Source organism: Bombina bombina, chromosome 3 (genome assembly GCF_027579735.1).
Source record: "Bombina bombina isolate aBomBom1 chromosome 3, aBomBom1.pri, whole genome shotgun sequence".
Taxonomy (NCBI): Eukaryota; Metazoa; Chordata; class Amphibia; order Anura; family Bombinatoridae; genus Bombina; species Bombina bombina.
Window position 1 is genome coordinate 535,958,469 of NC_069501.1, and position 26,129 is coordinate 535,984,597.

Sequence of the window (26,129 nt, forward strand, 5' to 3'; positions counted from 1 at the left end):
ACAATTTTACAGTGTACTGTCCCTTTAAGGGTAAATTAGTTTAACAGGACAATGTCCTATGTGATGTGCCTACCTTGCAAATTTAGAGCAGCTGATACTTTTGAGTTTTGGGGTACCACAGTAATGGCACCCAGCCCCAGGTAGCAATACCATTGACACTACTTCTTTAAAGGTATATAGTACTGAAGACACGTGCACACTCCTGAACTTAACTTCCTACTTTTCAACAAATGATAACAAGAAAACGAAGAATAGAGGTGAAAGTTGTTTAAAATTGTATTTTCTATCTGAATAATAAAATAATAAATGTTAGGTTTTATGCCACTTTAAGAGAAGTTTGATAAACAGAAGACTTGGTATAGTGAAGGTGTGGAAAGAAGTCTGGAGAAAGTTTCTAGCCTCTAACAGATAATATGCCTTTTTTTTAGTTGTCTATTTTATACTTAAAGGGACTTTAAACACTAATAATAATAATAATAATAATAATAATAAAGACAAATAACTTTTGTATAAAAAATGTGGTTTGTCCCACACTCCCTAGAGGGGTCAAAAAGCTGAATCTGCAACCTAGCTTGTCAAAAGATTGCAAGTTGTCTATAATAGCTATTGGATTTGCATGTTACAGAGTATGCATTTTTGGCCTTTCTAGGGAGCGGGGAAAAAATGAATTTTTTATTTGTTTTTATTCACAAAAACAAGGAGTGTTTTATGTCCTTTTAAGATGGATTTTCTTTAAGAAGAAAAAAAAGTATTGTCGATTAAAGGAACACTCAAGTCAAAATTGAACTTTCATTATTCAGATTGAGCAAGCAGTTTTAAACTTTCCAATTTACTTCCATTATCAAAATGTGCACAGTCTTTTTATAATCAAACTTTTTGAGTCACCAGCTCCTACTGAGCATGTGCAAGAATAAACGTGTATGCGTTTGTGATTGGCTGATGGCTGTCACATGGTACGTGTATGCATTTGTGATTGGCTTATGGCTGTCACATGGTACAGGGGGAGTGAAAATAGACATAACTTTTAAAATTGTCAGAAAAAAATCTACTACTCATTTGAAGTTCAGACTAAGGGCTAGATTTATTAACGCTGAGGCGTACAGGGGAGCGTATACGCGCCCCTGTACGCCTCAGCTCGCCTGTGGCGGGGCGAAATTACCCGCAGGTATTCGCCATTGCACACGAGCGCAATTTTGCGCTCGCGTGAAATCCCGCCCCCTGCCCGCGCACAGCCAATCATGCGCGGGCAGGAGCTGTCAATCTCCTCGGTCGGACTCGACCAAGGAGATTGAATTTCGCCACAATAGAGGTGGCGTAGATGTTAGGGAAGCAGCGGTCTGGTGACCGCTGCTTGATAAATCACGGCAAGCAAGTTCTTGAGAGAACTTGCTGCCGTAGAGGCTTGATAAATCGAGCCCTAAGTGCTATTTCATTATCTTGTTATCTTGCATTTGTTGATTATGCAAATCTACTGTGTTGACTGGTCCTTTAAAGCATAAGAATAGTAGAAACAGAGTGAGATTTTAATACACTCTGACAATTACATCAGATATCTACTGTTGCTCTTTATCAGATTTTATTCTAATCATGTTACATTTATTAGACCTCTCTATTCTTAGTGAAATTAGCTCAGTCTGAGGTACTCAGGGGAAAATGCAATAGAAAAAAAACAGAAGGTTTCAGGATCATTCTTGTTGTAAAGATACTTTTGGCTTTAATTTGACAATTAAAATATCATAAAATATGAGTATTCACCCCAAGATATGAGCTATTAAACTCCAGAAGACTTTTCACTATCTCACATTAAAATTATTTTTGTTCCTTTGTTGTATCTAAAACATTTTTTAAAAAAATCTTTAAAAATGTTAATGTGTTTATTAAAACATCCTTTTTTGCACTTGAGGGAGTATGTCCATATTTACCAATTTAGCTATGTGAGTTGCCTTTAACAGTTAGTGAGCAATTGATCCTTAAGTATCAGATGTGCACAAACATGCATTTCCTGTTTGTTTTATTCTCAGATTAAACAGCACAGTATATATTTAATTGGCGCTCTTTCATATGAATGACATTGTGTTTGTGTTTAAAGGTCATTTTAAAGGACCAGTCAACACATTAGATTTGCATAATCAACAAATGCAATATAACAAGACAATGCAGTAGCACTTAGTTTGAACTTCAAATGAGTAATAGATTTTTTTATAACAAATTTCAAAGTTAAGTATATTTCCACTCCCCTTGCACCATGTGATAGCAATCAGCCAATCACAAATGCATATATGTATAGTCTGTGAATTCTTGCACATGCTCAGTAGGATCTGGTGACTCAAAAATGGTAAATATAAAAGACTGTGCACATTTTTTTTAATTGAAGTAAATTGGAAAGTTGTTTAAAATGACATGCTGTATCTGAATCATGAAAATTTAATTTAACCTAAGTGTCCCTTTAACCAATAACCACTACAGTATCAAATATTCTTAGTCTGAGTGTAATCTCACCCCCTTCTCAGGCTCATACTTTTGTAGTTTTAGCACTAGAAGGATGGGTCTGTTTGTGCATCTCTCTGTGGTCATGTGTCTTCAAGGGGCATAATACTATAACAAATAATGTATTAGAGCATTTTTATTATTGAGCAAATGCCTCTGCTTGTTTATTTAACGCACATTACAGCATTTTACTACTGTACTATTATGTCTCTTTAATTATATAAAATATATAGAAATAAATCTTGGGTATTATAACATTGAGCCCCCCTTTATTTACCATTTGTGGCAAAGTGTGACCACTCATTTTTCTTTAAGGAAATGGTTTGATGCAGTGGTTGGTTGTACTTCCCGGAGCTCTAGTTACGTTTGTCCCCTCCTATAACAGACGCAGTGATGTAGGAGTGGGGATATTTCTCACATTACACACACTCCTGGGATCAAACTGTATCAATTAAAGCTGCACTTACTGCACCTGATGTATTGTGCATGTGCATTCTATATAGTGAGCCCACTGTGTGCGGTGTATAATGATACTGTATGTTACATGTGAACTCACTTTTACTTGCATCTATACTTTGATGAAGGATATACAATACTAGATTATAGTATTCAAAGCAGGGCCCTCTGCCTCCAGTATTAGCTGTTTTTGTTAAGTCTGTTTTTTATATCTGTGTATCTTCTTCATTTTTTTTTCCTTTCTTTTTTTCTCCCACAAGTAATTGCTATGAACCCTGTTCATGTGCACAGCACTTAAGAATTTTGCAGAGCCTTACAAATAAAAAATAAATTAAAAAAATACAGTATAATTAAAGGGACACTAAACCCAAAATTTTTCTTTCGTGATTCAGATAGAGCGTGCAATTTTAAGCAACTTTCTAATTTACTCCTATTATCAAATTTTCTTCATTCTCTTGGTATCTTTATTTGAAATGCAAGAATGTAAGTTTAGATGCCGACCCATTTTTGTCGAATAACCTGGGTTATTATTGCTGATTGGTGGATAAATTCATCCACCAATAAAAAAGTGTTGTCCAGAGTTCTGAAGCTTAGATGCCTTCTTTTTCAAATAAAGATAGCAAGTGAACGAAGAAAAATTGATAATAGAAGTAAATTAGAAAGTTGCTTAAAATTGCATGCTCTATCTAAATCAAGAAAGAAATATTTGGGTTCAGTGTCCCTTTAATACAGATGCATATTCACAAATACAGAATTCCAAAATTCAAATGTATTCTAAAACCCCAACTTATTTTTTTAAATAAACTTTTCAAAAATTACTATTTTACCTGCCTGTAAGTCACAAAAGTATTACAAATGACATAAAACAACACCTTTACATGTGCAAGCAGTATTATGACATGTAAATATTGACTAAATAACATAAGATGTTTACACTTAGTTATATCCCCTCCCCCCATCTGTACCTGAATAACAAACAACTGCTATGTATAATAGTGTTGAGTATCTATATCACTGATATATCACTGACAATGAACATGCCTTGCTGTATAAGTATCTGTACATTAAACATAATTTCCAGCTATTCTGGAACTACATTGAAAAATGTAGGATTTTTATATTTGCACACACACAAAAAAGACATTTGGTAATATTTTTGAAATACTATCAATGCACTGTATATGATAAATCAGGAGTGTGACCATAAAGTAAACATAAGACTCCAGTGTCTGTAGCATGAGACTATGACATAATTACTGTGTTGGATTAATATGCAAGAAGAAAATTGCAAGCAAGTCAGTAAGGATTGAATTGAGAACAAAAGTTATTCACTTTTTCTCTATTTTTAATCCTGAATAGTTGACATCTTCCAAGCTACTATATATTAGTAGGCTTATACTTCATAAAAACCTACATTTGTTGTCAGAAAGGCCCATATAGATTGTCCATATTCTACTGGAAGTCTAAGCTTAAAGGGACACTAGTTAAAATTAAATTAAATTTTAAACAACTTTCCAAATTACTTTTATTATCAAATGTGCTTTTTTCTCTTGGTACTATTTGTTGAAAGCTAAACCTAGGTTGGTGCATATGCTAATTTCTAAGCCCTTGAAGGCTGCCTCTTATCTCAGTGCATTTTGACAGTTTTTCCAAGCTAGACAGCTCTAGTTCATGTGTGTCATATATATATATAAAATTGTGCTCATTCCTGTGGAGTTTTTATGAGTAAGAACTGAGATAAGGTGTCAGTCGGCAGAGGCTTAGATACATGGTAATCACAAAGGTAAAAAGTGTATTAATATAACTGTTTTGGTTATGCAAAACTGATGAATGGGTAATAAAAGGATTATCCCTCTTTTTAAACAATAACAATTCTGGCGTAGACTGTCCCTTTAATTAATCCTTAGAATATCATTAAAGGGACAGTAAAGGTAAATCATTTTGAGTAAGTAACCAAAAGACTAAACAGTTTTCAAGTTCTTCTGCTTTTTAAAAAAAATATTTGTCATCAGAAGCTTTAGCACAATTTACCACCAGTTAGTGCATTCTTATGCTTTCCCAGCCACTGTTTATGTTAAATAGCGAGGGCCATGGTTACTGAATACTGAAAGCTATAGGGAGCACTGTAAGCTCATTGGTCCAGGGAAAGTGTGAACTAAATGTCAGCGACTGATTGGTGCATGCTTTATGGCTTCTGACTGATCAGGTGACAAATAATTAAAAAGCCTGAGTATTTATACTAAAAGCAACATCAGGGGTTACATTAAAGTGAATGTAAATTTTGATGCTAAACTGCCCGGTTTTTAAAAATTTGATTAAAAACAGGGGCACTTTAATTCATCAATATTTTCATTTCACTCCTGTTGTGAAAATAAACTTACTTTTTAATCTTCACAGCAGCTCCAGCTTCCTCCACCCATTTCAAAGCCTCTTCCTGGGTCTAAAATGAGGTATCTGGCTTCCTCCAATCGCAGCAGTGAATCAGACACTGAATCCCCCGGGGGGGAATCTGTGATTGGAGGATGACCTATCAATCATTTCTGACATCAGAAATGGCTTGTGAGACCGGAGGAAGCAGCAGCTGCTGTGAAGATTAAAAGGTAAGTTTTTTGTCACAACAGGAGTGAAATGTAAATTTTGATGAATTAAAGTGCCCCTGTTTTTAATCAAAGTTTTAAAAACCGGGCACTTAAGCATCAAAATTTACATTCACTTTAACTAAAAAAACAACCGTGGTGCAATCACTGAAAGTCTTTGGGGACTATGTATTGATGTTTCATACTTTTATGTGTGAAAAAGAATAAAGGGACACACTTTTGATGCATACAACAAACTGCTTCTGCTGCACATGTTGCGATTGCTATCATTTTGTTCGTACTCCCATGGTTTAATATCTTTTTGTTTGTACTCCCATGGTTTAATATAATTTTGAATTGGAACGAGTCATATATTTTTGTGCAAATTTTCCTGTGTATTGCCTGATCTTTCTAAATGTTCAATGTGTGTTGCCAATGGGGAGAGATTAAAGCGGTTAGGAATTACAGCCATTCTTTTTCCCATATAATGCAGTCCTAATAAAATTGCTGTAAAATATCTGCATAGATCAGTCATAAGGATTATCTAGCAGGGCAATGTTGGGAGCTAGGAAAATGCACTGGAAGCATTAAGGTACATCCTAAGGTGTGATACACGGAGTCCAGGCAGTGTTTAATTGTTCCATATTTACTAAGGAGATTCACTCAACTTCTCTGGTATTTATAAATGAACTGAAGGGCCACAGTATGGCCCATAGCTTAGAGTAGATAACGCAACTCTACACTTTATGAATGTGATTACACAAAAGCACACTAGACTGGTCTTTCAGGTTCCTACCATTATTTTTTGGTTTAGTGCTGCTCTAGGCACTGAGAATGCTGCTCCTCCCCTTAAACTCCTAACCTCCACTTATTTTAGCTTATATGTGCTTCATATATGTTTGTCACAAGTGTACTCACTTATTCCTGACAGACTCACTGAAAAGCACACAATGGAGATTGCTTCTTTCTGTAAACAATCTTTAGACCAGTTCACTATTTCCTTGGAGAATGAGTGAGTGGCAATATATCATAAAACCAAGCAGCCCCCGCCCTATAATCCTGCTGCCCTAAACACAGGCCTAGTAGGCCTAAGCCATAATATACCCCTTTTATTTAAAGAGTCTCTAGCAGGGTAATGCATGGTCTTGTGAAAATCAGAATATGTAGTGAAATAGAAGTGCTTGAATAAAGTGGTGTAACAGCAGAATTAGCAGAAAGAAAAATAATTAAATATGTCTCCTGAATGCAAGCATCAAACTTATTCTGTGAGTTTCTAGGAAAAAGACAACAGAATAGAAGAGGCAAAGGTTTTTATCTGCTGGCAAGTTTGTGTTTTAAAGCTGTGCACATCGAGTTAAACTTGCAATACAAACAAAACAGAGCCACAAGCGAAAGGTGTAAATATTTCATGCAACTTGCTAGTGGCATTATAAATCTGTCTTGTTCCAGAGGCACTCAATAACATTACAATGAAGGGATTATTAGGGAGATATTTCACAGAAAGGCCTTTGAGCCAGAGGAGAGCACACTCTATATGTAGTGGCGCAATATATCACAAGATGAAGGATAAGTCAGGCTGTCACAGAGATATGATATACAGGGTACAATCAGCATATAGCTCATAGGCTCCCCCTTCTCAGGAATCTGTGAAAATGGGAAAGTCGCCTAATCAGCCAGGATCAAGTAACTGTGTACATATATTTAAAGGGACATTAAGCACCACATTAAATATATATTCATAATTCATTTTTACTGCTTTTCTAATATTACATTTGCCTCTTTATATCCTGGTTTGCATGTAAGACATTTAAAGAAGGGGGTTAATTTGTAAATCTGTGGTCATTGACCCTTTTGAGATTTGGAGGTGCTAAAATAATGATTGAGGTGCTTAACACCATAAAACCGCCACTGATATGAGATACAGTATTGTATAGAACAATCTAGTGTGCTTGTTAGTTTTGTACTCATGGCCTTGTGGTAAGTGGTTCTATAAACTGGCTGACACTTGTGTAACGTGTCTAACATAAGAATGAGACCCTTTTTCATTACACATTTATGCTAAATAGGATATTTGTTTATCTAATGGGACAGTATGAAGTCTTAAGCAAATGATATTGCTGTCTCTTTAATTGTAATGATTGTAATGTAAGTATATTATTAATAAGTGCAGAAAACAAGGATCTTCCCACCTATACAGCCCATCATCCTTAATATGGGGGCTTTGGAGCAAATGTTGTCAGTGCCCCAACTTTGAGGTATAGAACTATCCCTAAGATATATTAGCATACAGGGACACTATGAAAGTTCAGTCTTTCTTATGAAAGGGCAATTTCTAAACGTTGCCTTTGTTTTTATTTTTGTTTTGTTTGGTGTCTTTTTGCCTGAAAAGATGGTTAAATTTAGATGGAAACGAATAATGTAGTTTTATACTTCCTACAATGTTGATTGGCTACTTCGTACTTTCTATTAATGCTGATTGGTTGATAAATGCTTCCTGCTAATGGTCATTTTAAAATGCTGCCCTTTCCTATCATTAACAGAAATTTTGAGTATGGTTTCCTTACAATACTTGAGTGATCAGGTATGATGGTCTATATGCAAATGCACTGCAGAGGCACTACCATCTCAAATGAATGGATCTTTATTGGTATAGAGAGATGTGAAACATATTAATGGTATATTAGTCTGCAAATACAAACAGGTATACATGTTATTCATATCAACATGACTGCAATGTACAAATATGTTTAGCAAAAAGTGCAAAACTTTTATGTTAAAGGTACAGTAAAGCCAACATTAAACTTTTATGATTCAGATATGGAATGCCATTTTAAACAACTTTCAACTTTACTTCTGTTATCTAATTTGCTTTGATCTCTTAAAGGATTACTTTCTGTTATAATTTTTAAGCTAAACAACTAACATATTAAAGTTAATAAACATTAATTAAAACCTACTGACCTTTATTTTCTCCAAAACGAAGTTTCATAACGTTCTAAAAGTTATATCTTTTATTCGCCGATGATGTCACGTTATCCTGCCCACTATTTTCAGCACTGCATGTTCAAAATACTTAAACCAATAACTTTGTGTTTAAACCGCCATTTTGAAACCTAGGTATTGTAAACGGATTGGTACAGAGCAAAGGATACCCACGGAGTGGGTTTGGAAAACAATTAAATTTGCAGACAAGATTTCTGATATACGGTAGAGATATGTTAATGAAACGCTATTGATAAAAAGCGTATTTGGGGTAGTTAGTTAGTAACAGGCATAGAAAATATTTACTTACAGTGGCCCTTTAATATCCTTTGTTGAAAAACATGCCTAGGTAGGGTCAGGAGTTATAATGCACTATTGGGACCTAGCTGCTGCTTAGTGGCTGTACATATATGTCTCTTATCATTAGTTCACCCAGTGTGATCAGCTAGCCCCCAGTAGTGCATTGCTGCTCCTTCATTGAAGGATACCAAGAGAATAAAGCAAATTAGCTAATAGAAAAAAAACGCGAAAGTTGATTTATGCTCTATTTGAATCATGAAAGACATTTTTTTGGTTCCATGTCCCTTTAAAACACAGTGTAACTACTTTTATTAATAGAACTTATAATTTCATTATACAAAATCATTTGTACAAAATAGCCACAGACACTTACAGTCACAGTTCCACAGTTACAGTGCAGAGTGGTGCAACTTACAGACACAGAAGGAATTAAAGGATTCCATACACATTTATTATTTCCAGTTAATTCAAAAACTTACACACAAAATATGTATGAACTGTGTGGACCTTTCACATATCTTTCTACACTGAGGGCCCCCACAAATGCTAAGGTGGCTCTGAGGAGTTTGTTTTAATATTTGCTTGAAACTACACAAATTTATACTTTTATTTATTATGTACTGTTATTAAATTAAATTCAGCTATGAAAAAAGCCCCATCATTGTCATTTAGAGGAAATGAAATGTTCTCTTAAAATCAGTCTGTGCTTTGTTTCCACCCCCTCCATCCAGGAACTTGTTTTGTTTTTGGATGGTTAAAGGCCCACAGTGAATAAATCTCAGCCCCTATAATTGGACAGAGCAATTAGGTTGCTGGCTTATCCTATGACAAACTGTTCTTGCATCATCCCATTCACTTGTCCGCTTGCTTTGTATCTGTGATCGTTTATGTGAGTCTGTTTAGGGACATTAAATACCTCTTGCTTTTGTGTAAAGTTTTACTTATGCTATGCTTCTGAGAGGCCAAAAAGCAAATTCTGTAACCTGCAAATGCTACAAAGCAAGAACTGTTTAACTGTTTAAAGTCCTGTTTAAAGTCCCTTTATGTTATTGAGATGACAGGCTAGATCCCTTATGCAGGATAATAAAAAGTCACTGGCTTAAAGTGAATGTAAATTTTGATGCTAAAGTGTCCGGTTTTTAAAAATTTGATTAAAAACAAGGGCACTTTAATTCATCAAAATTTACATTTCACTCCTGTTGTGAAAAAAAACTTACCTTTTAAACTTGACAGCAGCTCCAGCTTCCTCCGGTCGTCGTAAGCCATTTCTGAGGTCATCCTCCAATCACATCTCCCCCCCCCCCAGGGAATCAGTGTCTGATTCAATGCCATGATTGGAGGAAGCCGGATTCCTCATTTTAGACCCAGGAAGACTCTTTGCAACGAGTGGAGGAAGTTGGAGCTGCTGTCAAGATTAAAAGGTACGTTTTTTTTCACAACAGGAGTGAAATGTAAATTTTGATGAATTAAAGTGCCCTTGTTTTTAATTAAATTTTTAAAAACCGGGCACTTTAGCATCAAAATTTACATTCACTTTATAAAACAAACACATGGCTACCTTTAAGGTATGAGCAGAGTGGTGTATTTAGCTTTTGGTCTGCCCTAGGCAACAGGAAATCTGCTTCCCCTGGGTCCACATTAATTTACCTCATATTTGCATCATATATTTCTCACATCAAGGAGGTAGGTTTGCCACCTTGGCTAAGTTAACCTCGCTGCACACCCTGCAGCATGTGTAACTCATAATCATCCAGGGTAACATGGCTGAGGTGGCAATGCTATCTGGTGCCCAGGGACACATATAGAGGTTATGCACAACCACTAAACAACCAGGGAAAAAGGGGAAATGTTATTCCAATAGGAGACGCTAGTATTTAAATACACTGTATATATATATCGACGTATAAAGGTTAATCCAGATATATTGTTGTTCACAGACAACAATAAAAGGCAACATATATAAATATACATATATAGAAAGTCATATGAGTCTGAACTCAAAAAGAAGAAATCTATACATAGAAAATTGCCAAATTTGAGACAAAAAAATACAATGATATTCTGTATCAAATTTAAAAATGCAGAAAAGGAAACAATGTCCAGAGAAGAAATAATGAAGTAATATTGTGCTTAGAGTCTTAATATAGTTTATACTTATAGCTCCAAATTAGAGACCGGTAGTTATAGAATTAACAAATAAAAAATTTGGAGAGCACATGAGTAGGATGGTATCATTTTTATGAAGGTGTATTCAAAATGTGCTGCCCACTGTAAATTCTGCTGCCCTAGGCACAGGTCTAGGTCTTATTGATGTCCCTGAGTAAAATACTTTAACACTGATAACATTTAACCTGAGGTGTATTTTGGTCTTGACCAACTAGACCTGTAGCAAGAACATCAGGATTTAGGGGAGTTCAGAAACTTTTGTGGTGTAGTTTAATTGCATGATCTCACTTCTGTGCTCTCCAAATATTTTATTTATTAATCTAGTCACCCCCTCCCATGTGTTGCTGGCTTTTGGTTATGAGAAATATATAAGGCAAATATAAACTAAAAGGTTTAAGAATAGGAGGTTTTGGGCAGCAGATTACATCACTGGTTATTTTATTGCACATGAGCATTTGCCTCTCTCTCAGGACTGTCTCAGGCAGTGATAGGTTTATATTAAATGTAAAGCAGTATCCTAAATGCAGTGCATTACATGCCCAAGCCATAATGGGATTTTGTCTAATCTAAAGTGATCTAAAGCAGTGGTCTCAAAGTACAGACCCTGGAGCCATATGCAGCCCCCAAGATAGTTTCATGTGGCCCTCCCTTGTTTAAGGTAATCCATTAATTTGGGCTGTCAATTTTTTGTAGGGTTCTGAGAGGTGTAACTAGTTTATGTTCTATAAAGGCACTCAAAAGGTAAATATAAAGACAAGTGTCCAGTGTAGACTCCCTCCATGCACTGCTTGGATAAATGTCACTTTTTACGTTGTTATACAGTTCCAGAAGGATCACTTCACTTGGCACTCAATAGATAAATATAGACAACTGTGTATGTCTGTTGTGGGCTACAACTCCCACCATGCACTACTACGTGTGTAAATGTCACTTTTAGTTCCTAGTATATCTAGCACTTTCTCAGTTCAAGCGGCCCCCATGAGCGCAGGACACTCGGCCAGTGGCCCCCAGATACATTGAGTTTGATACCCCTGATCTAAAGAATCAGATATTCGGGACAGGTTCAGAGAGTGCTAGTGATCTCTAGACATTTTTAACAGCTTGCTTTCCTAGGTGCATTTTCAGATTTTTAGATAAATTAGATGTGTGTAGCCAGGACAGGTATGAGCATCCATGATCCTTGACACGCAGAAGCAAGTTGAGTTTGATGCTTATGTTGCTTGTAAACAGAAGTTTTGCTTGAATGATCTTTCACCATTTTATGCTCTGGGGACCTTCATGTGGTCTCTGAAGGATTCCTTCTGTAATTACAGACCTGCCTGGAAACTACCCAATCTCCCTGTGTGCAAATTGATACTAACACTGACTGACTGGTAAAGAGTGCAAGCTGTAACCCTTCCACTGCTGGACATAATGTAAAAAAGCATATTGCAGAACAGGGGAGGGACTCATCTAAATGTTTTTTTTTTTTTTCAATTCAATTGAATTTAATGGGGACACCATAACTTGACTGCAATTGCTAAGTGAGAATTTGTTATATTTTCTGATTTGTGTGTGTGTTTAAAGGAACAGTCTACACCTAACTTTTTATTGTTTGAAAAGATAGATAATCCCTTTATTACCAATTCCCCAGTTTTGCATAACCATCACTGTTATATTAAAGGGACAGTCTAGGCCAAAATAAACTTTTATGATTCAGATAGAGCATGTCATTTTTATCACCAATTTTGCTTTGTTCTCTTGGTATTCTTAGTTGAAAGCTTAACCTGGGAGGTTCATATGCTAATTTATTAGACCTTGAAGACCACCTCTTTTCAGAATGCATTTTAACAGTTTTTCACCACTAGAGGGTGTTAGTTCACGTATTTCATATATATAACACTGTGCTTGTGCACGTGAAGTAATCTGGGAGCAGGCACTGATTGGTTAAACTGCAAGTCTGTCAAAAGAACTGAAATAAAGGGGCAGTTTGCAGAGGCTTAGATACAAGATAATCACAGAGGTTAAAAGTATATTAATATAACTGTGTTGGTTATGCAAAACTGGGGAATGGGCAATAAAGGGATTATCTATCTTTTAAAACAATACAAATTCTGGTGTAGACTGTCCCTTTAATATACTTTTTACCTCTATGATTACCTTGTACATAAGCCTCTGCAGACTGCCTCTTTGTCTCAGTTCTTTTGACAGACCTGCATTTTAGCCAATCAGTGCTGACTCATAAATAACTCCACAGGAGTGAGCACAATGTTATCTATATGGCACACATGAACTAGAGCTGTCTAACTGTGAAAAAGCCTTAAGTGCTTAGAAATTAGCATATGAGCCTACATAGGTTTAGCTTTCAACAAAGAATACCAAAAGAACAAAGCAAATATGATGATAAAAGTAAATTGGAAAGTTGTTTAAAATTGCATGCCCTATCTGAATCATGAAAGTTTCATTTTGACTTGACTGTCCCTTTAAATATTGTATACTGTAAATAAACTGACTGGAATAGCTGTACACAAAGAGTTCATCGACCACTATTATTTTGACTGTTGTATTCTCTGTTCTGTGTACAGGGATAACACAGTATTATACCATTACCTATATAGACTTTGGAGAGCTGTGGTTACCTATGACAGCCAATCAAAAACGAGTGATACCATATTGGTTCTTATTAACAACACTGGGTTCCTGTGAGTTTATAAGTCAGGTAGCATGTAAAAGCACAATTTCTGCATGATAAAGCCGTTATACAAACTGCTTTGGACCGGAGATAGTTTGGATTTTGTAATATTTCCATCTGTAAAATGGGACAGTTTGGAGAGGGGGTGGGACTAAGAGTAAACATCAATATCTTTTGTCATTTAGACAATATTTACACGTCATAATACAGCTTATACGTGTAACCTAAAGATAGTTGTATATAATTTTTAATACTTTTGTATTCATTATACCCTCAGAAAGATAACACAGTACTGTAATCAGAAAGCTAATATTTGTTTTAAATAAATCTAGACTATTATTTGCATTTTTAGATCACACAAACCAAACCAAAGACACAGGTATATATAATTGTTGCTTACTGGTGGGCAAAATTGTAATTTTTAATCATTTTAGTTTTGAAGAAATATTAGTGAAAAAGTCTGGATTTCAGAATAATTCTTGATTTTGGAATTCCGGATTTGTACATGTATTTGCATCTGTAACATGGGGCAGTTTGGTTAAATATCCATATGTCATTTAGCAAATACAGTATGTTCATGTCGTAATGCAGCTTATATATGGTAATGAAAGTTTTATACAGTTTTATACATAGTACCATCAAAAATATAGTGCTGTACTGTAATCAGAAAGGTGAGATGTTGCTTTAAATAAATATAGACTACTATCTGCATTGTAGAACTTCAAAACCAAACTAAAGACACAGACAGAGAATATTGTGACTTATTGATTGGGAAAAATAGTATTTTTTAATAATTTTATTTAAAAAAAAAATACTAATGAAAAAGTTTGCAATTAATTTGTCATTTGTACCTGTATTTATATTGCCCCAAAGGGTTTATAAACAACAGTTAAAGGGACACAAAACACTTTGAGATTGTGATATAAATTGTTTGTTATACATTGTAAAAAATAAAAATGGCAGTACATTTTCATTATTTATTTTGCACCCTTCTTCTGCAATTCAGTGCTTCAAAATTGTGTTTTTTCCTAATCTTATGAGAATTGAATGTGGGAATTGAGGGGCAGAGCTTTTAGTTTGGCTATAGAGGGGCACTGTTTATAGCGCTGCTTATATTTGTATTTTTTTTTTTTAGAGAATTGAATGTGCACACGTTCAGGTTTCAGAAGCCTAACACTGTTAAAGGACCAGTAAATACAGTAGATTTACATAATCAACAAATGCAAGATAAATAGACAATGCAATAGCACTTAGTCTGAACTTTAAATGAGTAGTAGATGTTTTTCTGACAAATTTCAGTTATGTCTATTTTTACTCCTCTTGTATCATGTGACAGGCATCAGCCAATCACAAATGTGTGTATATTATGCTCTATCTGAATCATGAAAGTTTAATTTTGATTTGAGTGTTCCTTTAAATTCAACACAATGAGGCCTATTTATCAAATGTCTGTCGGACCTGATCCGACAGACATCGCTGAATGCAGAGAGCAATACGCTCTCCGTATTCAGCATTGCACCAGAAGCTCTTGTGACCTGCTGGTGCAACGCCGCCCCTTGCAGACTCGCGGCCAATCGGGGTTGTCAATCAACCCGATCGTACTCGATTGGGTGGAATTGTGGCGATGTCTGTCCGCCTGCTCTTTAGACCGCTGCTTCATAACTGCTGTTTCTGGCGAGTCTTCAGACTCGCCAGAAACACGGGCCCTCACGCTCCACTCAGAGCTTGATAAATGGGCCTCTATGAATGTTTTATCAGTGCAGTAGCTAATTTAGATCTGTCCCTAACTGGCCTGACGTCAGAGAACAGAGGCTTTTGAAAGGAAACCTCCAGATACTATAACAAATTACCAATGTTGCTAACAATATGACAATGAAATGCTTTTATTTTGTATACAAAGTATTCTGATAAGTACAGCAGACCTTGAAATCTCCAGTAATGTACTAACTAGTCTCAAACAAGTAAGACATTTACTTAAAGGGACACTAGATTTTTCTCTGCATAAATGTTTTGGAGATTATCCATTTATATAGCCCATCTGGAAGTGTTTTTGTAACAGTGTATAGTTTTGCTTATTTTTAAATAACATTGTGCTGATTTTAAGACTCCTAACCAAGCATCAAAGTTTTAGATGTATACTGATGTATACAGACTCCTGCTTGCTTCTGTTTGTAACATGGGTTTTTCATATGCAGGGAAGGGGTGAGTGTCTGCTCTTCCTGCTCTCAGCCCCTTACACTGGGTGTTCCAGCCTAACCTCATTAACAGAGCTAAACTGGGAGCTTCTAAGTATGTTTTTAAAAGGTTTTATACTGGATTTTTAGATCAGTATCTGTGCATATTATTCTTTATAGTAGTGTCTATTAAATGCAGTTATATGAAAATGAGTGTATACTGTCGCTTTAATAAACCATTTTAAGTGTGGTAAACAAGCAAAAGTTGAAACCAACCCCATTGAAGTTAGAGTCAATATCATATAAATTCATATAAAAGGGACACCCATTTTTTTTATGATTCAGACAGAGCATTATTTTTGAACAACTTTCCAAATTACTTCTGTTATCAATTTTACTGCATTTTCTTGGTATCCTTTATTGAAGAAGCAGCAAAGCACTACTGGGAGCTAGCTGAACACCATTGGTAAGCCAATGAAAAGGGGCATGCAAGTGCAGCTACCAATCAGCAGTTAGCTCCAAACTCCCCAAGCTCCTGGGCCTAACTAGCTTTTCAACAAACAATACCAAGAGAACAAAGCAATTTAGATAATATAAGTAAATTGAAACATTGTTTAAAATTGTATGCACTTTTTGAATCATGAAAGAGCTATTTCTGGTTCCATGTCCCTTTTTAGTGAACGAGGGTTCTCTTTGGCTGCCTAACTTTCACGGCATGCCTTGGGAGTTTGTGTATGTTAGATGGAATCTGTTGATCTGTCTATGAAGTCTGCAGAGATTAAAAATCTATTTATTTTTTATAAGATTGTGTTTGTCCCATGCTCCCTAGACAGTAGGGTTGCCAGTTGTCTTCCAAAAAATACTGGACAATCTGTAGGTGACTGGTCACGGTGGTAAGTGGGATCATACAATGCCCCCTCAAAAGCTGTACATTAGCCATCACTCATGACCGCACTATGTATATTTGTCACAGCTGGGCAGTCATTTTACCCCTCGCTTGCGAGTAACATACAAATCAATAATTTTACCTTATTGGCTGCCAGTAACACATATAAACAGTAGTGATTTAAAGCGACATTCTGGTCAAAATGTCAATGCACATATAGGAATTACAACTTTGAATAGAAACATATTTACTATATATATGTATTGGCAAAAATGCTTCTATTCAAAACTGAAATGCATCCATGGGGATTCCAATTTTCTGTGGAATGTCCCTTTAACCCCCTTAACTGTCCCACAATTCTTTCTGCTACATATTTGAAACATAGGAGGTCTTTTACATTAAAGGGACACTGAACCCAATTTTTTTCTTTTGTGATTCAGATAGAGCATGAAATTTTAAGCAACTTATTCATTTACTCCTATTATCACATTTTCTTAATTATCTTGGTATCTTTATTTGAAATGCAAGAATGTAAGTTTAGATGCCGGACCATTTTTTGTGAACAACCTGGGTTGTTCTTGCTGATTGGTGGAAAAAATTCATCCATCAATAAAAAAGTGCTGTCCAGAGATCTGAACCAAAAAAAAAAAGCTTAGATGTCTTCTTTTTCAACTAAAGATAGCAAGAGAATGAAAAAAATTTGATAATAGGAGTAAATTAGAAAGTTGCTTAAAATTGCATGCTCTATCGGAATCACAAAATAAAATTTTTGGGTTCAGTGTCCCTTTAAACTAACATTCAGGGACTTTAACAAACTTTATATTTATGTGTCCAGTATTTTTTACTGGACAGTCTGCTAATATACTGGTTTGTCCGGCGGAATACTGGACACCTGACAACCCGCAACGTACTTAATGTCCCTTTAAACAAAGACAATGCAGAAGACTATGCAGAATCACCAGTCAGCACACTCCTTCCACTGTATTAATAATATAAACTGATAACATATGCAGTTAACACCAGGGGCAGAACTACCATTGGTGCAGAAGGCACAGTTGCATCAGGACCCAAGTGCTTGAGGGGCCCATACCAGCCAGTCTATACATAGTCATCTATCTATCTATCTATCCAGGGCCGGCCTTAGGTGTTCAGGCACCCTGTGCGGGCTACTCCCGTGATGCCCCCACCCAGGTAAAATGAGAAGTGAACTTGTATAATAAATGTTAAGCTTTTAATTTATTTAAAAAAAAAACTACAAAAAGCTTAAGAATATTACATTTGTAGCATATAATAGCAATTAAGCACTGATTTGCAAAATAAATGCTTTAAAATCCTGTGATTTCGTAGCACAATTTATCAGCAATTGCAAATCATAAACAGTTCAGGGATATATTCCATGTAAAGCCTGAAGGAATTCATTATCCTGGTTTACTTTGCTGTGGAACAATTAGAGATGGTTGTTAATGAGCTGGTGCTCAGAGCTAACCAATCACTGTGTAGAATGATGCAGAGTAATGCAAATGTCACCATACTTTTGTATGATGGAGGCAGGTCAGAATCTTTAGGACGAGTGAAACAATCACTTCTGCTTCATTTGTTTATGCCCATGCTCATGTAAAAAAGAAAACTGTTTCCTTCTTTGCTGGGTGCAGTATAACATCCTCACCTAGTACTAATACAGCTACTGATGTTTAGGCATCTGTGCTCTGTATATGGTACTACAGCTGGCTAGGGAGCGTAAGCAAATAATGAAATGTGTTTGAAAGGGAAAATGCAGTCATATCACACACAGCTTATGACAACACAGGCAAGTTAAAGGGAAACTTAAGTCGAAATTAAAATGTCATGATTCAGATAGAGCATACAGTTTTAAACAACTTTCCAATTTACTTCAATTAAAGGAACATGATACCCAAATGTTGAAGCAAATTAAATAAATGCAACATAGCTGTAAAAAGCTGACTAGAAAATATCACTTGGACATCTCTCTGTTAAAAATAAAGATATTTTACCTCAATTTTCCAAAGTATTTACACCCCACTGTAAAGAGACTTTAAGCAACCAGTCAGGGTGCTTGTCCAAGGACTTGCTAGGGAGTGTGTATCTGTCATGTGCAGGCACAGTCATGTTATTTTCCTTTTCAGTTTAAGTAAGTTCTATGAAATCTCATAAGATTTCAGTTAAATCTCATGAGATCACAGCAAAGGCAAAGCATTACCTCAGCACTGCTGATACTGATTGGCTATTGTTTTTTTTGTTTTTTTTCCCCAAATTGCAGCTGGACATCAGCTGAAGTATAACTGTTTACACAGCACTTACTCTGGTGAGCTGAAGAAATTTCGAGGTAAAATATCTTACTTTTTTTACATAGTGATGCTTAGGTGATATTTTCTTGTCAGCTTTTTACAGTTATGCTGCATCAATTGCAAGTGATTTAGCATTTGATTATTATGTCCCTTTAACAAAATGTGCACAGTTTTTATATTTACACTTTTTGTGCTATTGCATTCTCTTGTTATCATGCATTTGTTAATTATGCAAATCTATGTAAGTGTTGTGCATGTGTTCACCACGAACACACAGAGTCAGGGATCAGGCCAAAAATGATCGCATGCACAGAGCATCAAAGAGGCGTTTGCTCTTTGGAGTTGGTTGCCTATCAGCCGACCGTTAGAAATAAAAAAAAAAAAAAAAAAAAAAGAGGACATTGGTGCCAGGGGGATGAGCGGTATAGCAAATATAGAGAGATTAGGTGCAATAAATGTTTTATTTTTATTTAAAAAAAAACAAAAAAACATGTATGAATGTAAGGTTTAATTTTGATGATAGTTACATGCATATGTTCAAGATCGATCGAGTTTACCATCACTTTAATTCTCAGTTATAGAAGTAAATTGGAAAGTCTCTTAAAATTGTATGCTCTATGTGAAAGTTTCCGTTTCTGTCCACTTCTTTAAAAAGTTATTGCTACATCTGCCACCTGTTTTATGCCCCTTTAAGGATTTTTGATGAGGGTAGATAACTTGCTCTTCTCACATTTAAGATAATGAACCTATAATATGTTTGATTACTTATTGAGTATTGATTATCTGTGTATGGTGTTTTTGTGTGAGTGTGGATCTAATGTGGTTAATAGACCAGAAAGCTCTTTCAGAGAATGTTTCTTAAAGGGACAGTCTAGGCCAAAATAAACTTTCATGATTCAGATAGAGCATGTAATTTTAAACAATTTTCCAATTTACTTTTATCACCAATTTTGCTTTGTTCTCTTGGTATTCTTAGTTGAAAGCTTAACCTAGGAGGTTCATATGCTAATTTCTTAGACCTTGAAGGCCATCTCTTTTCAGAATGCATTTTAACAGTTTTTCACCACTAGAGGGTGTTAGTTCACGTATTTCATATAGATAACACTGTGCTCGTGCACGTGAAGTTATCTGGGAGCAGGCACTGATTGGCTAGACTGCAAGTCTGTCAAAAGTACTGAAATAAAGGGGCAGTTTGCAGAGGCTTAGATACAAGATAATCACAGAGGTAAAACATATATTAATATAACTGTGTTGGTTATGCAAAACTGGGGAATGGGTAATAAAGGGATTATCTATCTTTTAAAACAATAAAAATTCTGGTGTAGACTGTCCCTTTAACTCCTAACAGGCCAGATATTCATGATATCTGAATTAGAGCACATGGGAAATAATCAACTGATGGGTGCAAGCAGATTAGTAACCATGGCTACTGATCAGCTGATTATTTCACTTGTGCTCTAGTTAAGATATCATGAAAATCTGGCCTGTTAGGGGTACTTGAGGACTGGAATTAAAGGGACAGTCTAGTCAAAATTAAACTTTCATGACTCAGATAGGGCTTGCAATTGTAAACAACTTTCCAATTCACTTTTATCATCAAATTTGCTTTGTTCTCTTGGTATTCTTATTTGAAAGCTAAACCTAGGTAGACTCATATGCTAATATCTAAAACCTTGAAGGCAACCCCTTATCTCAATGCATTTGAGAGTTTTTCACAGCTAGAGGGAGTTAGTTCATGTGTGTCACATAGATAACATTGTGCTCACGCCCGTGGAGTTACTTATGAGAGGGGAAATGCAAGTCTGTCAAAAGAACTAAAATAAGTGGGCAGTGGGGAGAAGCTTTAATACAAGGTATTCACAGAGGTAAAAAGTATATTAAGAAAACCGTGTTGGTTATGCAAAACTGGGGAATGTGAAATAAGGGATTATCTATCTTTTTAAACAATAAAGATTCTGGAGTAGACTGTCCCTTTAAGAAACACTGCTTTAGGGTGACTTTAGTGAATATGAAATGTGGCATTAAAAAATATACTAACTCATATCTTTCTTTTCTTTCCCTCCTTCCTTTTCCTTTCTCTGCTAATCATCTACTCCTCGCCACTCCTTCTCTCTCAATTCTCCATCCTATCCATTTTTTTCTTCCACTGCTGCCCTATTTTCTTCATCAGTTCCCATTCCATCTAAGAACAATGGCAGCCTGATGTCTTCACTGTCTATGAATAAGGAAGGTCTCATTGGAGGAGTCACCAACCCTAATGAAGTTTTCTGTTCTGTTCCTGGGCGCTTGTCACTTCTAAGTTCAACTTCCAAATATAAAGTGACAGTGGGAGAGGTCCAGAGGCGCTTGTCACCCCCAGAGTGTCTCAACGCATCTTTGCTCGGCGGAGTTCTAAGGAGGTTAGTACTTTGTATATATACCAGCTTCTTCCTACTTCTGTATTGGACACATCATTTGTTCATGTTAAAGGGACATGAAACTCCAAATATTTCTTTCATAATTCAGATACAGCATGTCATTTTAAACTAGTTTCTAATTTACTTCTATTTTCAAATTTGCTTCATTCTCTTACTATCCTTTGTTGAAGGAGCAGCAATGCAATACTTTGAGTAAACTGAACACATCTGTTTAGCCAATTACAAGAGGCATATATGCGCAGCCATCAATCAGCAGCTAGCTCCCAGTAGTGCTTTGCTGGTCTTGAGTCTATCTAGGTATTCTTTTCAATAAAGAATACCAAGAGAACAAAGCAAATTAGTTAATAGAAGTAATTTGAAAAGTTGTTTAAGATGACATGCTCTCTTTGAATCATGAAAGAAAAAAATTGGGTTTCTTTAATTAAATTGACATTACAGGAAAAAAAATGATATTATTATTATTATTATCATTTATTTGTATAGCGCCGCCAAATTCTGTAACGCTGGGTACAATGATAGGGGTATACAATGAGAAAGATTTGTGATACAATACAAAACATAACAAGACTAAACAAATCTAGCACAGGAGGAAGAGGGCTCTGCTCCGGAGAGCTCACAGTCTATAGGTTTAGGGTGCAGAGACATAAGGTTGGGGTAGCTTGTTACATCGGTTGTATTTGCAGCAGTGAGTCAGGCAGTTCATGTACATGTATTAGCTTGGTTCGGATGCAGGATGGAGGAGAGATGGTAAGCCTCTCTGAATAGGTGGGTTTTCAAGGATCGTCTGAAGCTATACAAGTCTGGAGACAGTCTGATGGAGTGGGGTAGAGAGTTCCAGAGGACAGGAGCAGCACGTGCGAAGTCTTGGAGGCGGGAGTGGGATGTAGAGATAACAGGAGTGTAGAGACGTAGGTCAGAGGTTGATCGAAGAGGACGGGATGGGGAGTATTTCACGATGAGAGAGGAAATATAGTTGGGAGTTAGACTGTTAAGTGCTTTGTAAGTTAGGGCTAATACTTTAAATTGTATTCTGGAGTGTATGGGGAGCCAGTGTAGAGACTGGCAGAGCGGAGCAGCTGATGTAGATCGTCGACTTAGGTGGATGAGTCTAGCAGAAGCATTCATAATAGATTGGAGGGAGGAGAGGGGGTGTTTTGGAAGGCCATTTAAGAGTAGATTGCAATAATCAATGCGTGACAGGATGAGGGAATGAATAAGTATTTTTGTAGTATTTTGAGTAAGGAAGGGACGAATTCTGGAAATGTTGCGTAGGTGTGAATGGCAGGATTTGGTAAGCGCTTGTATATGTGGGTTGAATGTGAGTTCTGAGTCTAGTGTGACCCCAAGGCAGCGGACCTGAGGTGAGGTGTTGAGAATAGAGTCTCCAACCATCAGAGAAATGTCAGGTGTCTGATGTCTCGAAGAGGGGGGGGGTAAGAAGCAGCTCAGTTTTGGACAGATTGAGTTGGAGGTAGCGTGAAGACATCCAAGAGAAAATTGCAGAGAGGCAGAAATCTGGTTGAGTAAAGAGGGAGAGATATCAGGAGAGGAAAGATAGATTTGGGTATCATCAGCATATAGGTGGTACTGGAATCCAAAGGAGACTATAAGTTTTCCAAAGCAGGATGTATCAAGAGAGAACAGCAAGGGACCCAAGACAGAGCCTTGCGGTACTCCAACTGAGAGAGGCATAGGATCACAAGATATGTTGTTAAAGGAAACTGAAAACGAGCGGTTTGAAAGATATGATGCAAACCAGAAGAGGGCTGTGTCTCAGATGCCAAATGAATGTAGTATTTTTAGGAGGAGAGGATGGTCAACTGTGTCAAAAGCTGCGGACAGGTCAAGAAGAATTAGTAATGAGTAATGGCTTTTTGCTTTAGCTGATAACAGGTCATTTGTTACTTTAGCAAGAGCGGTTTCTGTTGAGTGTTTAGGGCGGAAACCAGATTGTAGTGGATCAAGTAAGGAGTTAGTTGTGAGAAATTGAGTTAGTTAAATTGAGTTGAGTTATTTTATATTGCATATAAAATAACGGAATTAAACATATAAAAACATTTTAACATGAAAAGAGTCATATGCAGTGTTTAAAAAGAAATTGAATAAGTATAGTACTTTTTCTATTTGAAAAAGGGATGTTCGTGTAGTTTTGCACTGATTCATCTTAGTTAATTAATAATACATTATTAAACAGGTATTTAAACAGACACCTAATCTAATAGACACTTAGAGGCCTATTTATTAAAGCTCTGTCGGACCTGATCCGACTGAGCGGATCAGGTCCGACAGACTTCGCTGAATGTGGAGAGCAATACGCTCTCCGTATTCAGCATTGCACCAACGCAACGCCGCCCCCTGCAGATTCGCGGCCAATCAGCCGCCAGCAGGGGGTGTCAATCAACCCGATCGTACTCGATCGGGTTGAATTGTGGCGATGTCTGTCCGCCTGCTCAGAGCAGGCGGAAAAGGTTATGGAGCAGCGGCCTTTAGACCGCTGCTTCATAACTGCTGTTTCTGGCGAGTCTGAAGACTCGCCAAAAACACGGGCCCTCAAGCTCCAATCGGAGCTTGATAAATGGGCCTCATAATCTTCATCTAATAGCTAAATAAATAAATATATGTCCGTGGTGTGTGATATATATATATACACACACACACACACACCACCAATATTCACACCCACAGCATGTAGTACCCATTTGTTTGTGCAAAAAATGCTTTTCCTATCATGGTTGTTGGTGCAAAGCTGAAAGCAAATGACTAGAGAGAGATAAGGTAAAAGAGTTGGGGAGGAAAACACCAATTCACAGTAAAGTAGATAACACTTTTGTCTCAGGCCTCCCGTAGAGAATGTGGAAAAAGCACAATTTTTACATTTATTTGAAATCAGTAATCAGAAAAAGAAATAATGAATGTGTATTGCAATAATGCTATACTTTCAATAAACATTTATTACATTTTAATAGCTCCTGAAAATTGAAACTTCGAATTATCCTTTGAATTATGCCAAATGCTAAAGGTGGTATTATGGGTTCATATACATGTTAACTTAAGGTGGATTTAAACTATAATTATATAAAATATTATAATTAATTACAGCATTCCATTTAAGCATTAGAGTCCCTCGCAGACCATGTGTTTTATTTCTGCAATAGGGTTAAACACATAAAGTTCTAGAGCTGCAATATGAACTGACAAACTAGTAAGACTGCTATAAAATAAATAAAATCAATAAAACATAGTTATATTGGAAGTGCAGTACACTTATATTCCACACAGCTATTGGCTGCACACTCTAGTGACCTATTTATAACTCTCCCTAATTCGCCACAGCAGAAAATGTAACCTACGTTTCAACATGGCAGCTCCCATTGTTTTATAGACACTAAAACGTTACACTTATTTTGTCACTATTTAAACAGCTAATGAAACTTTAAAAAAAAATCATCTACTGTACATGTTATTCTAAGACTAATCATTTCTTTGAATGCATTTGTTTAGTGTTTAATGTCCCTTTTAAAGCTACTTATTTCCTGTAAATAAGGGGCACCACAGATTATACTATATCTATTTCTTGCCAGGGCTAAATCAAAAAATGGTGGACGCTGCCTCCGAGAGCGGCTGGAAAAGATAGGCCTGAATCTGCCAGCAGGAAGACGCAAGGCAGCCAATGTGACTCTGCTGACATCACTTGTAGAAGGTGAGCAATTATTAGAGTGTTGCAGAATGTTCGCCCTAAAATGTATCAAGATATGAGCAATGGAATTGGAAGAAATGTTTTTCCTTATGATCCTGCACAAGTATACTCTAGAGTAATGTTTTCAGTTCAGTAGCACATTTGGGTTTATTACACGGCATTCTGGGACTGATCACCTCATCAGTATGTTGTCTCAGTGCACAAGATGGATACTTGCCGTCTCTGGCTTGGAGGCCTTTACCATCTCAGTTCTTTCTGATTTGTATTCTGCCCTTTCCTTCCGCTTATTTTTCACTAACTGCATTGTGGTATAGGAGATGCATTTAATCTTGCACAGCTTTGACTGAGCGTTGATATACAACGCAGGATTAATTAATAAACTCATTTAATAAAACTGTAATTTAGACAACCTCCAAGGGTCTGTTAGCTCATAATCACATACGTTCCAATATAAATTAGCTGCAGTGTATCACATTAAATAAATAAATATATTAATAAGCCACAGCTTCATATTCTGTGCATTAAAGGGACAGTGTACTGTGATTTTTGTTTCTCTGTTGTTCTCAATATTCCATTTTACCTGCAGGAGTGTATTAAAATATTTACGGATAGCTCCTTTACCTTAATTTTGTCAATTGAAATACCTGATTTTGCCTGTTGTTTCCCCACCTATACTTAAAATTTCAATATGTATGTAATGGTTATAGAGAGGTTATGTTAACGATAATGTTTAGGAAAAAACATGCTCCCAGTGGGGGAGTTGGACAGGGAGGTACTTAAATGTTCACTTTCCTTTGTTCTCTCCATGTATTGGTCTTACTTTGTATATTGAGATAAGGCAGACTTTGTATAAACATAGAGATAAGCTGAGGTCTACTCACCTTTCAAGCTCAGCACTTTTAATTGGGTTATAGGTTCAATTAACAGAAGCAACAATTTCATATATAAAAATAAACATAAAGGAAAAATTTCTCATACATCTTATACTCTACAACTGGTATAACAAGTCCT

General features: G+C 36.3%; 1 protein-coding gene across 2 annotated transcripts in view; it reads left to right on the forward strand.

Annotated features, from left to right (window-relative positions):
- The window catches only part of TFAP2E (transcription factor AP-2 epsilon), a 62,660-nt gene that overhangs the window by 15,215 nt on the left and 21,316 nt on the right, over positions 1-26,129 (forward strand). The window contains exons 4-6 of one of the 2 annotated variants that reach the window (XM_053706998.1): positions 18,977-19,042; positions 21,175-21,403; positions 25,003-25,121. In XM_053706998.1, the coding sequence (XP_053562973.1) occupies positions 18,977-19,042; positions 21,175-21,403; positions 25,003-25,121 (414 nt within the window). The remainder of the gene's footprint in view (positions 1-18,976; positions 19,043-21,174; positions 21,404-25,002; positions 25,122-26,129) is intronic. The other variant, XM_053706999.1, reaches the window with a different exon arrangement.